This window comes from Phoenix dactylifera, unplaced genomic scaffold (genome assembly GCF_009389715.1).
Source record: "Phoenix dactylifera cultivar Barhee BC4 unplaced genomic scaffold, palm_55x_up_171113_PBpolish2nd_filt_p 001117F, whole genome shotgun sequence".
NCBI lineage: Eukaryota > Viridiplantae > Streptophyta > Magnoliopsida > Arecales > Arecaceae > Phoenix > Phoenix dactylifera.
The window spans coordinates 1-15,034 of NW_024068460.1; the positions used below are offsets into that span (position 1 = coordinate 1).

The following is a 15,034-nucleotide window of genomic DNA, read 5'->3' on the forward strand; positions in this document are numbered from 1 at the left end:
TTTAACAAAAATATATCTCTGAAAATTTTTTGAAACCACCAGACAATAAGAAGTCCATACCGTAAGGAAGCCATACTCCAAGATGAAACCCAAAATCATAGGAATAGCAGTAAAGACACCAATTTGGAAAGAAACTGTGTGTTAAGAGCGGCATCTAAGGCAGTGTTTTGTAATACGTCAGCTCGATCTTCAATGGCTTCACCAACTCCAGATAATGCCTGAAACAAAAATAATAGAGTTACTCCCACATATCTTGCAACAATGGCATCAAACTTGTATGTTGTATGTCAACATGCGCATCTTGTATGGTCATGTATAGAATTAATTGTTAGAACACAAGTTACCAGGTATTAAATGTACACTTTGTTGATTTGTATGAACGATAATATGGTTTGGGCCTTCGTTCAATTGAAAAAGCCTCACTGTTCAACTTCATTGCAGCACTCTCTCTCTCTCTCTCTCTCTCTCTCTCTCTCTCTCTCACATGCGCATATAAAGAAACAGAACACTTTTTTCCTTACTCAACCTCTTACCATAGTTTCTCCCTGTTCTCTTCTTCATTTTATGATGTACTTCGAGGAACAGATTTGAAATGCCTAACATGCACCAAAAGCACCTGTCGCATGATGATGTGGATTATTTCTAAAGGCCTCTTGTATCCAAACAACAATATCAGCTGTCACGTGAAAACAATGAGTATGAAAGCATTGCACTCCAAAACAGAGTTTTGGAGTAAGATAGCATGTGGATTGACGCATTGATACCTTCATTGACACTTGAATCTAAGGAATGCCGACGCGACCCGAACTGAGCAGTTCAGACCACACCAAACTGAATCGACACCGGCTACAACAGTTTCGTCAATTTCTATGGCTTGAGTTATAAAATGATCCTCGCCTCCCCCCCCCCCCCCAAGGGTGAATGAGAGCTTTGAGAGCTTTGAGGGCTCTCTCGCCTGCTCTCCCTATACTTTCTGCCCTGCAATGCTCCAAGCTCGCTCTCTCTCCCTCTCTATCTCTCTTTCTCTCGGTTCCCATCCCCATCGCGAAGCCTCAGCCCCTTTCTCTTGTCGTATCTAGACGGCTCGAAGCTGCTTCAAGTCCTCATGATGCCCTCCCCATCATCAGACACCTTGGCCTCAGTCTCTCTCTCTCTAACAAGTCCGGAGGCCTCGACCTCTCCCTCCCTCTCCTACTCTCCCTCTCCCTCTCTCTTCCTCCTCCTCCTCCTCCTTATCCACCTCCCTCACCTTGTTTCAATACAATCAAGCATAGCACGATATGGACATGCACCATACCGAATTGATTGCTGACCAATACTAGCCCCAATATTGGTTTGGCAGACCTTGCTTCAAACTATTTACCATATCACAAAACACAAATACTATATCTCCAAGCCATCGAATCTTGTTGATAGAGATGAATCATCTAGGCCCAAAAAAAATAAGCAAGTTTTCTTTAAAGTTCAAATTGTAAGATAACAATTCAATACAATGCAAAAATACTAGAATACGAACTAGACATCCATATTTTGCACCAATGCTAATATCCATTATCTTTTTTCTATACTGGACATTATAGTAAAATATCATATAGTTCCAACAGCTTCCCAATGATGACTACTTTAACAAATATTTCAAGTGAACTATTTTTTTTGTTAAAAATTCACCTCAAACTAAGCTGGCAACAATATTGCTTCTATCATTTGGCACCAAATCGTATATTATGATGAAATATTGAATAGTGGTCCCAATTTTCAACAAATATTTCTAGCTTTGAAGTCTTTATAGGATTTGAGGAAGTCAGTAAAAAGCTCTAATAGTCGAAGTGCTATTTGGATTAGTTAATTCGATCCTCCATGAACAATTTCAGGATATGTGGCCTTTCATATACTTTAACCAGCAAAAAATTGGTGTGCTTTGATGTAATTAAGCTTGCTTATAATGGATTAAGCGTAATTGGTTCCTAAGTAGTTTTTTTCAACCAAATAGCATATTACACATTTAAGGGCCCGCTACATGGGTGAAAGGCTATTTTTGTCATATGTTTACTAATATATTGTAATTGGGATGTCAACTGGACATATACAGGGCCTAGTCAGGGTATTATTTTTTGTTGGGTTGCTTAGTCAAGTTTTTCAACCTTGGTTGGCGGAATTGTGTCGAACCGCCCGATTCAGAGTGTACCAAGCAATACGGTGGCAGCAGCCCGGGACAGTTCCGACAACCAAAACAAGAATCCGGCGACAGAGGGGGAGAAGGAGAAGAAAAGGGAGGAAAAGGGAGAACGGGGGAGGGGGCCAAGAAAGACGAAGGAAGAGAGGAAGGGTGGCGTCCAGCCCGAGGAGGACCGGGGAGCGCTCTTCCTCTTCCTCCTCTCTCCCTGCCTCCTCCCTCCCTCTCTCTTCTCTCTCCTCTCCTCCGTCTCTCTGCCATATCGGGATGTGCTCCGCCGACCTCTGCCGATCTTCTCCTCTCTCCCTCCCTCCTCCCCCTTGTCTCTCTCTCTTCGTCTCTCCCGTTCTCCTCTCCCCCGACCCCTCTGTCGATATAGGCCCAGCATGAAATGGCATGAGGACGTACAGAACAGTGCCCCCGAGCAACCGGTCTGAGCCCGATTCCAGCACAGCAATCCTTGTCACCGTAATGATTGTGGATGCCTACCGAAACCCAGTTCCCCTAGTAGTTGCGCAATATCTACAAAGAGATCTATAGGCAAAACCCCTCTTTCTTCACTCTCTTCTTCCTCCTTGTTCCCTATAGCTCTTACCCTACTTTATTGTCTACAACCTATATATTGTAACCCTTCATTATTCTCTTGAAACTTCATCATCACACTTAAGATATTCAGAAATATTTCTTTAGGAAGCAGAGATTTCTTTTACTATCATTAGCAGATATGCACTTGTGGCTGTCCATATATTAGCATTTAGCTGTTAAAATCATAGTCTTCTAAACACCATATGATATTAAGATTAACTTACAAAATAAGCGATGAGTTTACATATTATAGATTCCTATACTAATCTTACCAGACCTGCCTAGTGAGCACACTCTCAAATTTAAGAATAACTTCCAAACTAAGGATTTAAATTGGGATTATTAATGGCCATAATGAATTAATTTTATGAATTAAACATACATTAATGTTCTATTAGTAAAGCCATATAAGTAGCTCTGGTAATGCATCACCCAAACATTTCATTTTCTTTCCAATTTCTCAACAACTCCTGTTGTGAGTTTGCAGAAGCCTTAAGGTTGGGTAACCAACCATTAGTAGTTGAAAGTGCTCCATGAGAAACAACCATACAACAGCTACCCATTCAAGGAATGAATCATATTTAATCCCTCAAGACAAAAAAACATTGACAAAACCAAAATGTATAAGGCAACCTATTGGGAAACACTGTAGGAGCATTGATATTAAAGGCCACTGATTTCCCATGGTTGTTCATATGCTTTCCACATGTTCTTTAACATCTCCAGTTATCTGCAGCACTAGATACCCTATGCTGGTCATCCGATACAAATTCATAATAACTACCAATAATTTTCCAAAATGACAACTCTTGTTCAATTAAATATGCTTTGTCTATTTGCAGCTATTATGTATTAAACGAAGTACTACAACACAAGTCAAGATAGTAACTTCCACACTTTATGCAGTAAACTGTGGTGACTAGGTAATACTTCTGATTATCCGAGCTTCAATTGTTTTCCCCATTTTTAAGCAAGAATTGAAGTTAATATATATTTCCTTTTAAGAAGAAGTCCAAAACATAAAGACGATAACACCAAATGCATAAAAATAAGATTGGGTTCAATTTACTAAAACATGAATTTTTAAGCATACCAACTCAAGTTATGAATCTAAATCCTGCAGAAAGTGAATGTGAATAGATGGTATTAAAGCTATTGGTGGAAGCCCCATATAAAGCATAGGAAAAAATAATAAGGTCATGTATTCTGAGATTTTGAAACTAATAATTGGTTAGCATGAGAGAACAACAGAAAATATACAAAACTAACTAGTCATGATATAAGTGAAAGGTAAACCAACTCACCAGATATGTTTTCCCATAGAGGAATATATAAACAGTCAGCAAGTTAGCTGCAAAGATGAAAAAGGTCTATTAGAAAAAAGAGTGTGGCAAACAACCATAGTTGCATTCATCAGATTAGCAATTGTGATACGTCAAGACAACAGTTAGTGCTGTAAACTGGTAGGCCTAGACCCAGATCATCAGATAAAACTTATGATGTAATATTCTTGATGGATCAGTAGTTCATGGTCTCAAACATAGATCTGCATACAAGCATCAGGATCTGTTTTAGCAAAATAGACCAAGGCTGATCCAAACAGAAAGATCTAAAGCTAAACAGTCTTTTGGCCTAAAATGATGTTCCCAAACTGATACCAACATAAAACCACCAGTAATGTATGAACATCAATTCAAAAATCATAAGGTAAAATTTCAATGGAAAAATAATCACCCATTACAAATAAAATGATATTAATATGCATCATAACAAATAAAATTCACATCAGGGATTAACAATGCAGGCTAATGAACCCTGCCCATTATTTGAGGTTTCTTTTGCATCTACTGCAAAACAAAAAGGACTCCTACATAATTTAGAATGCTTCATCTGATTATAGTATTTATGCACTTAACATAGAAATATTACAGGCAAATAAAATGTTACCAGCTAAAATTTATTTAAAAAGAGAAGATATAAAATAATGTAAATAATCTTATATACCTTAGTAGTATACCAATTTGATCCGGTCATCATGATGTTTGATAGTACTTTAATGTTAAAATCTATTCTAAAAGCTTACTCCAAAAAAAAAAAATGGTTAGTCCAGATCATGCTGGATCTAGGTCTCAACAATCCATCTGCAATCTTTGCAACGGTCATATCCTCATAAAGAAGCAGACTAGAGGTAAATAATGACCCTTGTGCAGCAATCATAATGAATCATGGAAGTAATCAAGTTATAAATTAGTTCCAGGAACAAAATGAAATGATTAAAATGATTTTTAATAGCGGATTAATCACCTGAAACATCCTGCATTGAATATTCACTAAATTGTAAATGTCATTTTTCTTTCCATACATGTTAAGTCGCTGTAAGTAGTTAAATTCTTGATGCATATGTTTAATGAAGTAGATGATAGATCTATATCTGCAGCATCGTAAATGGATACCTTTTAAGTAAGACTAGTGACACTTGAAATGTAAGCCCATATGCATAAACTAGATTAGAAAATTATGGAACTGAGATTCTAAATGTGTACTCTACTAATTTTTCAGCAATTTTTCAAGATAACCAATTTATAGGCTAGTAATCAAATAATTGACTACAAAGAGAGAGAGAACGAGAGAGAGAGAGAGAGAGAGAGAGAGAAACCCAAAATCATTAAGAACCATTATCCTCCATTCTATTGAAATGACATTTTATTTATACATAATTAGCTGAGTGTCTACCCTTGTCAATAGCTGTGTATATGATTTATTGGGTGAAGTGAAATAATTTTGCTAGTGAAACCAAAATTATTAGACTCTGTAATTCAATTAAGATCTATAATTTATACATGAAAGGTCAGCAATGCAACATGGAGGAAGAACTGCTTTTTTGCTAGTTTCTTGAGACAAAAATGAAACCTTCAATCTTCAACATCACATGACCATTACTAAGTTGCAAAATTCTAGATTCACGATGCATTAGGATGAACATACCATTGTGCACAAATAAAATCCAACAGTTGTAACATAGAAGGACATCATGCGGAAAAAATCAAAGAGCTGCCCAAGTCTGTAACATCCCTACTGAGAACTTGTTCGCCCATTGCCACCAGCTACTTTCCCCTTCAAACATTGCAATCTGATTTAAGCCAACATCTCTCCCTTTTCCAACCTGTAAAAGAAGAAGTAATTTAGACCCAATCAAAACAAAATTGATTTGAACAACACATTGATACCTGAATGTACTCATGATGAGTAATATTGCCCCTGGCGCAATGTTGAATTGAATCCTGCAGGTCACAAAATCACGATAGAGAAAAAATCACAAATATTCAACACCTATTTAAAAACATATTACCACAAAATGTGATGATTTCCAAAGATAACTGCTTGATAATTGCTTCTAGCACTTCAAGAAATAAAAAAGAAAATTAACTAGAACAACTTAAATGCTTTGTCCCCCAACAAAATTTAATAGCCTTACTGAAACTAGCTTCTCAATCTGATTAAAAAGCTACACAAGGAAAAGATGAAAGGAACAAAATGTGCATAGCTGATAACTCTCAAACCTGCAATATCAAGGTAGAAGAAATGCCAAACAAGATACAGAAGAAAATCGAATTACAACTGAGGCACCTACACATACTACAGCATATTTACATATAAGAAACACCAACATAGATTCCACTTTCAGCACCATTTCGATTGTTTGAGCTATATTCCGCCATGTATTGTTATCCAGTTATTATTCAGTTCTTACTAATCAAAGGTGAAGCAATAAATTGTTTATTCTTATTTGACAGATCACCTTGAAGGGAGCTCATCAGTTGAACATGGACAAATAATAAAGCACTACTAACGGTACATAATAGGAAGAAATGAAATCATAACATAATCAGCAACACTAGCACCAGCTACTTGCAGTTTGCCTTGGAGTCCTTACCAGCCTACCATTCCAATTTAGAGGTAACCACTCACAAATATCAAATTTGGAACCTATCGTTTGATATGATTTTCTAAGACTGTAAAGCAAGCATCAGCCTTCTACATTTCATTGCTGTGATCTAATGACCGCCAGGAAATTGATATATTAATGGCACAAATATCAACCCAAAGACAAAATCAGCAAACCAAAGTACTCAAATAGAATAATAAGTCATGGTGGAGTACTATTACTTAGAATGTCAAAGAAGGTTTCACTATGAGGAAAGCAGGAAGTGGGAGGGTTTTCACCTCAATAATCCAGTATAAATTAAAATTTACAATACATAACCTTCAATAACATTGACCTCAAAAATTATGTCATAGAAACCTAGAAGGCAAAAACAAAATAAGTGCAGATATAATCATTTAAAGATTAGATAAACACCATCTAGGCCATGTAAATTGAAGCACATCAATTCAGATCAACGTACGCCGTACAAGCCCAAACTGGATGGTACGAGGCATACCGTAATGTACCGGTTCGGTACTGGTATCCGGTATAGATGGCGTATCGAGACTCGAAATGCCAAAAAAATTTCATACTGTACCATACTGATAATGTGCTAGTGTGGCACCGATACGGAGTATGTACTAAATGGTGAATCTTGGCTTATATCAAAGTTCACCCGAATGGATACTGTGACCCATACTGGTCGGCTATCGACATAGTACAGTACAAGTCTGTACCATGTCGTGCCAGAGTGTATTGAAACAGAGAGAGGGAGGACGAGAGGGAGGACGAGAGAGCCAGGAGGGAGAGAGGGAGGGAAGGTTGTGGAGGGGAGGAAGAGAGAGAGAGAACCCTTACCCTAACCCTAAGGGGTTAGAGAAAAGGGGAGAAAGAGGGATGGGGATAAGAGGAAGAGGATGAGAGAGAGTCGTAACTAGTAATCTCCACCAAAAAAGCACAGTTGCTGCAGCTAGAGATGAAGGTGGCAGCAAGGGAGGCCAACAACCACCGGGCCGCAGGAAGTAAAATGAAAAAGGGGATTCTTTCGACTGGAGATGAGGGTTTCAATAGGAACAAAGGAAGGGAAGCATAAGAGATGGAGCGAGCTAACACAACAAAGGAGGCATCCAAGAAGGGGTGGGGGCAGAGAGAGAGGGAACTCAGAGGGGGGCCAATTCAGATAGCTCGAACCTTTCCATTTCTTGACCGATTCAGTTCAGTACGGCCCAAACCGCCCAGTTCGGATGGTTCGGCTAACGTTGGTTCAGATAGTGCTTAAAAGACTTAAATAGCCTCAATCATTACAATTCGCAATATTATATACATACAGGCATAATATATATACATACATATATACATATATACATATATATATACATATATATATATATATAACGAATCTATAGATTATGTGCAAACAAAGAGCTGAGCTACTATCCTCTCAGTAGACATGCACATCAACCCACAAGTACAAGATTAACAACTCACCTTTTAGATGGAAAATCTATACCATTGATCATGACCTACCATAATTCACACATTTTTTCTTTTGGGAAAAAAAAAAATTTCGAAGAGGCCTCAGTTACTGAAGGAGGTTCGCTATACGTATGGAGAAGCATCTCTTAAAATAATAATAATAATAAGAAGAAGAAGAAGATACTTAGGAAGCAAGTCTAGTGACAAGTTTTCTAGTAGATTTTGGGCTCATAAATGAAAGTATCCTGTTACTAGACTCATAACTATGGCCAAAACAAGGACAGGACTAGTGATGTTATCGTGTCAAAAAGATTGTATAGTAAAAATTTTCATTCCACAGGAGTGATCATGCTATAGACATCCTAAAGCATTATGAACCAACATTCAGCAGGTTTGGATAATTCCAGATCAGAAATTACAACAGTATCACAAGACTCTTTACATTGAGAGTGGCTAATGCATAAGAAATTACCAAAATATTTGATATATGGTTTCTAAGCATTTAGATTTCTTAAGCATTTCTAATGCATTTTAGCAGTTTCATTATTGATCTTGCACCTGTAGAAATAGAGCCTAAATCCAATCAAATGGATAGTGCACACTGGATAGGCACATGCGCACACTCATGTCTACATCTATTTATATATTTATGCAATCAAATAAAAGGAAAGGCATATATCTTTGATAGTTTGTGGGATGTTTTCTATGGTTTCAAATTATAAAGCAGGGTAAGGTAATGTACAAGGGTTGAAGTACTTGTATGTACCTTATGGTACACCTACTCTAGTGGTAGCTAACCAGTAGGATACCATACCAACACAGGGTTACCTATTGGCGCCCGCATGGTGAAAGTACGGCGCATACCATTTGTCACTACAATACCATAAAAAGGGGAATACCAGTACTCATACCTCACCAGCATGGCCAATGTAAACCAATACATAAATCCTTGATAAGACGTTATTGTGCATTAATTGAACAATTACATAATAACTTCCAAATAGAACTTAGGTCCCATACCTTGCATGATTTGGATTTCTTAGGTTTTAAAACTTTCTTGAAAATCCGTGAAGCTTATGCCGAAGAACTTTCGGCTTATGATTTACCTCATTGAAAATCTTAACACGCGCTATGAGGCCAAATCTGGATAGATGAAAACAAATCCCATCCACCTTGCTTTAGCCTGACTCTATATACAAACAATATGTACATACCAATGTACACGTGCATATGCATGACCACATTCTAATGTTAAAAAGAAAAGTTCCATATCACCAAGCCATAATTGTTTAATTCTTGAATTAGTTAGATCTGAACAAGGATTTTAAATGAACCCTGACTAAGAACTCCTACTTAAGAATCATAAGCAGAATTTCAAAAAAAGGAAAATTGAAAAAAGGAGAGAAAAAAGAAACAAGAATAATATTGTAGTTCTTTCATACCGTAACTATCATTTTTTTTAGGCCTCCTAATATTTGTTTAGGATTTGAATTTTGAAACATAGAAAGTTTAAACAGAGAATCACAACTATAAAATTCACGAGATAAGAGATGCATCAAACACATCAAACAATATATGGTAACAATAAATCAGCTGTCCTACCAGCATATATATCCTCGCTAATGTTTATAATGCGAGAAGCCTTGCTCATACCACCTCTTGTTATATGAAAAATTCTGTCAAAAACATCTGGATGGCCATAATGCATTCGAACTCTACATAAAGTAAGAACACCGAATTTCAGATTATAGAAAACTAAAAACTATCAATAGAAACAAATAAAGCAAATAACAGATCAAAAAAATGTTGACTTACTTTAATGGGTTAGAAAGAACACGCTGACCAAGAGTCACAAAGCTTGTTTCTTGACTGGACATGAATGAAGCTAAAGATGAGACACTGTGAAAAATATGAAGAGGAAAACTTAGTACGGCTGGCATCTAGCATTACGAAATATGAGGCATTAAAATCATAATGATGGGTAGAAACTCAAATACACCTTCCTGTAAAGACATGTTCCCTAACGCCAAGAATTGTCGGTTTATGAAGACCATGGTCGCAATGGAACTCCTCGAGAAGATTTCTCATCTTCAATGCTTCTTCAAAATAATTATCCTTCAAAGCATAACAGGAACAGAATGGAAATAATATTACAAATGTGAAAATTGTTGCAAGTCGATAAATAAAGTTAAACTTTAAAAAGATATGCCAGCAATTTGAGTCAAAAACATTTTCAGAAATACAAACATATACATATATATTAATGCAAAAGAATAAGTGTCAAATGGTACTCAAAACGGTTATTATTAACACTGTTAGCCAAAAATATAATGGAGGTAAATCCACGAAAAAAGGATGGTTTGAGAGGTATATATGCAAAATAGTGATTTCTAGAGGGGTAAATATTCAATAAGCCATATTTGCAAGAGTATACATGCAAAAAAAGCCTTGTTTACACATACTTGTTGCATATAGTACAAACATATGGTTGCACACACATGATTTGCACTAGTAAACAGCGAACAAAAAGTATAATGTGTGCTTTACCAGCACATTCACACCAATCAGGGACAGGAGACCGAATATCATGATGGGTGGTACTAACTTACAAAACAAATCTAGTGCAGGGTACGCATCCAACAGTCCTTAGAGAACTCTTACATCATAAGATACTCAGTTAAATCATGCAAAACATCCCCCTAAGTTTTAATTTATTGGGCAGAAAATAGCTAAGAAGTTCATGATATAACCATAAGATAGGATAAAATTTCCTGTTTTAAGATAAATGACTGATGTCTATTGGGTAGTATCACATTTGCATGGGATTACAGCTGCAAAATTATCTTGCTAGATATCAGTATAGCATTTAGCTTCGAGTGTCCGTGAACACCCTAAGAAAGCAAATTAAAGCAAACTGGATTTTTTAAACAAAGAAAGACGGAAAAAAACATTTACCAAGGAAAACCTCCATATTCTTGATCTTGTCGTGTATTTTGGTTTTTACACCCTCTTCTATTTGGACAAAGCCAAAGCCAATAACAACTCATTCCATTCTTTTCTTGTTATCATCAGTTATATTAATTTATTAATACTACCATCAACAGGGTCACTCTTACAGTTTGTACAGTTTTCTAATTTATAAACCATGGATTTTCACCCAAGAGGATCTTGCATTAGTTGGCATATATGACCTCAGTGTTTTCTCTCACCACTAGAAGTCTAGAAGGTACCCAAATAAGGATTAAGTATGATTCACTTCTATGCCACCCATTCTAGACAGCCACCATGAGACACACAATCTAAACCATAGTCTGTCGTACCGGTCCGTACCGGCCGGTACGGGCCGGTACGTACCGGTCCGGCCTGGGACCGGTATCGGATCAGCGTGGAATCCGGTACCGGTAGTTTATTGTTGAAGAACCAGTACGGGACCGGTTCGGACCGGTACGGAACCGGTACACCACCGGTACAGATCCGGTACGGGACCGGTTTCGTACCAGTCCGGGCCACCACCGGTATGCCGACCGGTACCGGCACGGCGGACCTTGATCAAAACGTGCTTCCGCACAAGAAGTGTGGCATCAGCTCAGAACTCTTTGATAAGAAGATGGCACAGCATTGCAACAAAGTAAATATCTACAAACTTTAGGATGTCATGGAATAGATATAAAAATTACTGCTTCAAGTGTTCTGCATAATCTCACATAATTAGCATGGCAAGCACAAATTTTATTCTATAACACTGAGCATGTCGTATTCCGATCGCAAAAAGGAAAGAAAAACCACAATCTAATCATATTTTAATCTAGGACAAGATCAAGGCCAGCTCAAATGCTCAAGCTTGAGCGCAACCTTTTACTCTTCAAACAGCACAGAAATGCTCAAGCTTGAGCGCAACCTTTTTCCCATACATCCATATATAAGTCACTAAAAGCAAGGATAATCTGGCCACCTAAGTAAAACAAGAATTAAAGAGCATAAAGAGGGCTCCAACAATAAGTTCAACCCATATTGAGCCAAAAACAAGGGGGCCTCTTGCCAGGTAATCACTGAACAGAAATCAAGACATTAATAGTGGAAGTAGTCTGTAGCATAGCACATGCAGCCTATTGATATCCATGGTTGCATTTATACAGCGATCTATTTTATATACCAGTCTATCAAAGTACCTGGAGTACATAAAGAAGGTATAGAATTGCATCGAAGTAGCAGATGCCAAGAAATAAAAAAAGTAATGGATCTTGAAGCACTATTTCTGCATCTTCATGACCAAAACATTCTATATTGAGAGTGTATGTTAATCACAGATCAAGCTTGATGGATTCCACAGCACATAACCATATAAACTTAGTTGTGCGATGTTAGATTATATGGCCAAGCATTTTGACATATGCAAGACACATTACAGAGCAATTATCAAAAATAACTTTTCATGATTTTGATAACAGATTTCTATAATTTAGCTAAAAGTTACATCTATTTATTAAAAACGCGATTAAAACAGAGAATTTGGTGGTAAACCATATAAAATTATAAAACATGGTACGCACATATCTGAAAAGAAAATTTGCACCCCAAAAAAAAAAAAGCAGAGAAAAAATAACCTAAATATAGCTACTTACAATGAGAAACCTAAATCATCTGAGTTCTTAATAGCAATTTATAGCACAATATAGCAAAAGCATAAAGTACACTACGAACATAAATTGTCAAATATTAGTATTTTAGTAGTACAGTGCTCAGAGATGACTTGTTAACAACCCAACTCATTTAGCTTAATCTTGCTGATGCAAACGATACAGGAAAACACATGGACATTAACTTACCTGATTCATATCTATGGTCTGAACTGCATTTCCACGCGTAAATATTATGGCATGGTTTTTGATTTTCAGGTTTCCCTTCACCAAGCTTCGGATCCCCAGGCAATTTAATAGAATAGATTTCCTAAAGCCGTAAAATATCAACACAAAAATGATCAACATAAAGAAAAAGATAACAAAAAATAAGGTACTTGCCTGGAATGACGAACATGGTTCTTATAAAATGAAGAAAATTTGACATTAAATACAGAGAAGCACACACATTAGCTCATCATGCCACTATTGCAACAATAATGCATAGCATAGTTCCAAAAATACCTTTTAAAAATTTTGAATTTTCATAACACATTGCTGAAGCATTCATGCAACTTGATTTCTAAATGACCATAAAGACTAAGAACTTGTGGCTAATGAAATGGGAAATTCAAATTCTTCAGTTTTGCAATATGGGTTAATTTTAGTCAAGGACTGTAAAATTATACAAAACTTATGTTATATAAAACAAAATTTAGATTGTATTATGGTCACCCCATGAAACACATTTGGACTTGATACAGCTACCAAAATCACATCCACCTCCCAATGTAGATTAATGGCAGCCTAGGGTCTGGGAGGGTTAAATGTATACAGCCTTATCCCTGCATGTGGGAAGGTTGTTTCCATGTTTAGGACACCTCAAATGTAGATAATGATATATAATAAAATTTCGTTTACTTTTGGATGGCATCTTTTGAACAATGATACAGTAGTAATTGATGTGTCCAATTCCTGCATCTCACTGATAATATCATGGGGCCAATGCTGGAGTGTCTTCAACCACAAATGCAGTAGGTTTAATTCCAAAGATCAGTGCAACTTCTTGTACAAGCATTAAGACAATCTAGAATGTTGAAGGACTAGACAATGCACCCGTCACCCTAATAAATCCATCACACCCCCACTGTCATAGCGATCCCATTCCTTTTGAATCTTAAATCGCAAGTTCTATCTCAAATAACTTGATCCGGGTCTGGAAATTCATTAATTTGTAGGCTCAAAATGCAGATTTCGGGCTTTTAAGAAATTTCTAATGAAGCAAAATTCTGAAATAGGATATGACTTTCCATTCAAACTGGATGAAAATTTTATGAGATCTAAATCTGAATATAGATATCAAGTATTGGAAAACTACATTATCTAATAATAGAAAATTGTGCATGTCATTTGATGCTTTGATCTACAAATAATTTAATGAGGGAAGCATATGTAAGCTATCAATTTGAAACAGTTTGAGACTTGGCAAGAAGCGGTCTGAAAAAATTCATACCAAACGAAATTAGTCAGTTCCCCTTGATTTGAATCAGTTTGGACAGGGGCAGTTCCACCCCAGCCGAATTAGTTTGAACCGGTTCCCATCCGTTCTGAAATTAAAATTGAAGTGGGAGAGGAGAGAGGGCCTTCCCAACCAAGGATCGTCGAAACATCCCAAATCGGGCAGTTTGAGGCATGCCAAGCCGGACCAATTAATTAACTGAATGATTCAACCAGTCGATCCAGTTCCCGAACCGATTTTCTTATGAAAACCCCTCCAAACTCCAAATCTTCTCCCTCTTGATTCTTCTCCCCCTACAAGATGAAGCCTGATACCACCATTGTTGCTAGATGACCAGATGAAGTAGTTAAATTTAATGAGAACAATATAATGCCATGCGCAAGAAGAGATATGATGCCATATGGTGTCTGTTTGTCAAACTAAAGCTTTTAGGGAGGGCTCCCACAGCTTTCGTGAGAAGGCAATTACAGCAAACAAAATAAAATGAATCTAAGTATTTATGGACACTAACTCTAGCTCAAGGTCTACTGAATCGGGACCGGGACCCGTAACGGTAGGCAGCCGGCATGGGTCGGTATCAGTCTAGTACCGTACCGTGTGTCGGTACGGGTAGGGCATGCCAGTTCCGTACCGACGTGTCCAACTTTTTTTGAAGTTTTCAAAAAATTTTAACTGCTAATCACTCTTTTTGAACTCCTTCAATGATTTTAAGTCTAATTTGATGTTTTTTATATTTTCTT

The 15,034-nt window shown here is 37.0% G+C and overlaps 1 protein-coding gene across 1 annotated transcript in view; it reads right to left on the reverse strand.

The window, feature by feature from the left end:
• Positions 1–5,861: 5,861 nt before the first annotated feature.
• Positions 5,862–15,034, reverse strand: part of LOC103699138 (callose synthase 9-like) — a 76,343-nt gene continuing 67,170 nt past the window's right edge. The window contains exons 37-42 of the mRNA XM_039121525.1: positions 12,986–13,106; positions 10,159–10,274; positions 9,975–10,058; positions 9,762–9,874; positions 5,986–6,039; positions 5,862–5,921 (exon numbers count right to left, since the gene is read on the reverse strand). Coding sequence (XP_038977453.1) covers positions 10,270–10,274; positions 12,986–13,106 — 126 coding nt within the window. The 3' untranslated portion in view covers positions 5,862–5,921; positions 5,986–6,039; positions 9,762–9,874; positions 9,975–10,058; positions 10,159–10,269. The remainder of the gene's footprint in view (positions 5,922–5,985; positions 6,040–9,761; positions 9,875–9,974; positions 10,059–10,158; positions 10,275–12,985; positions 13,107–15,034) is intronic.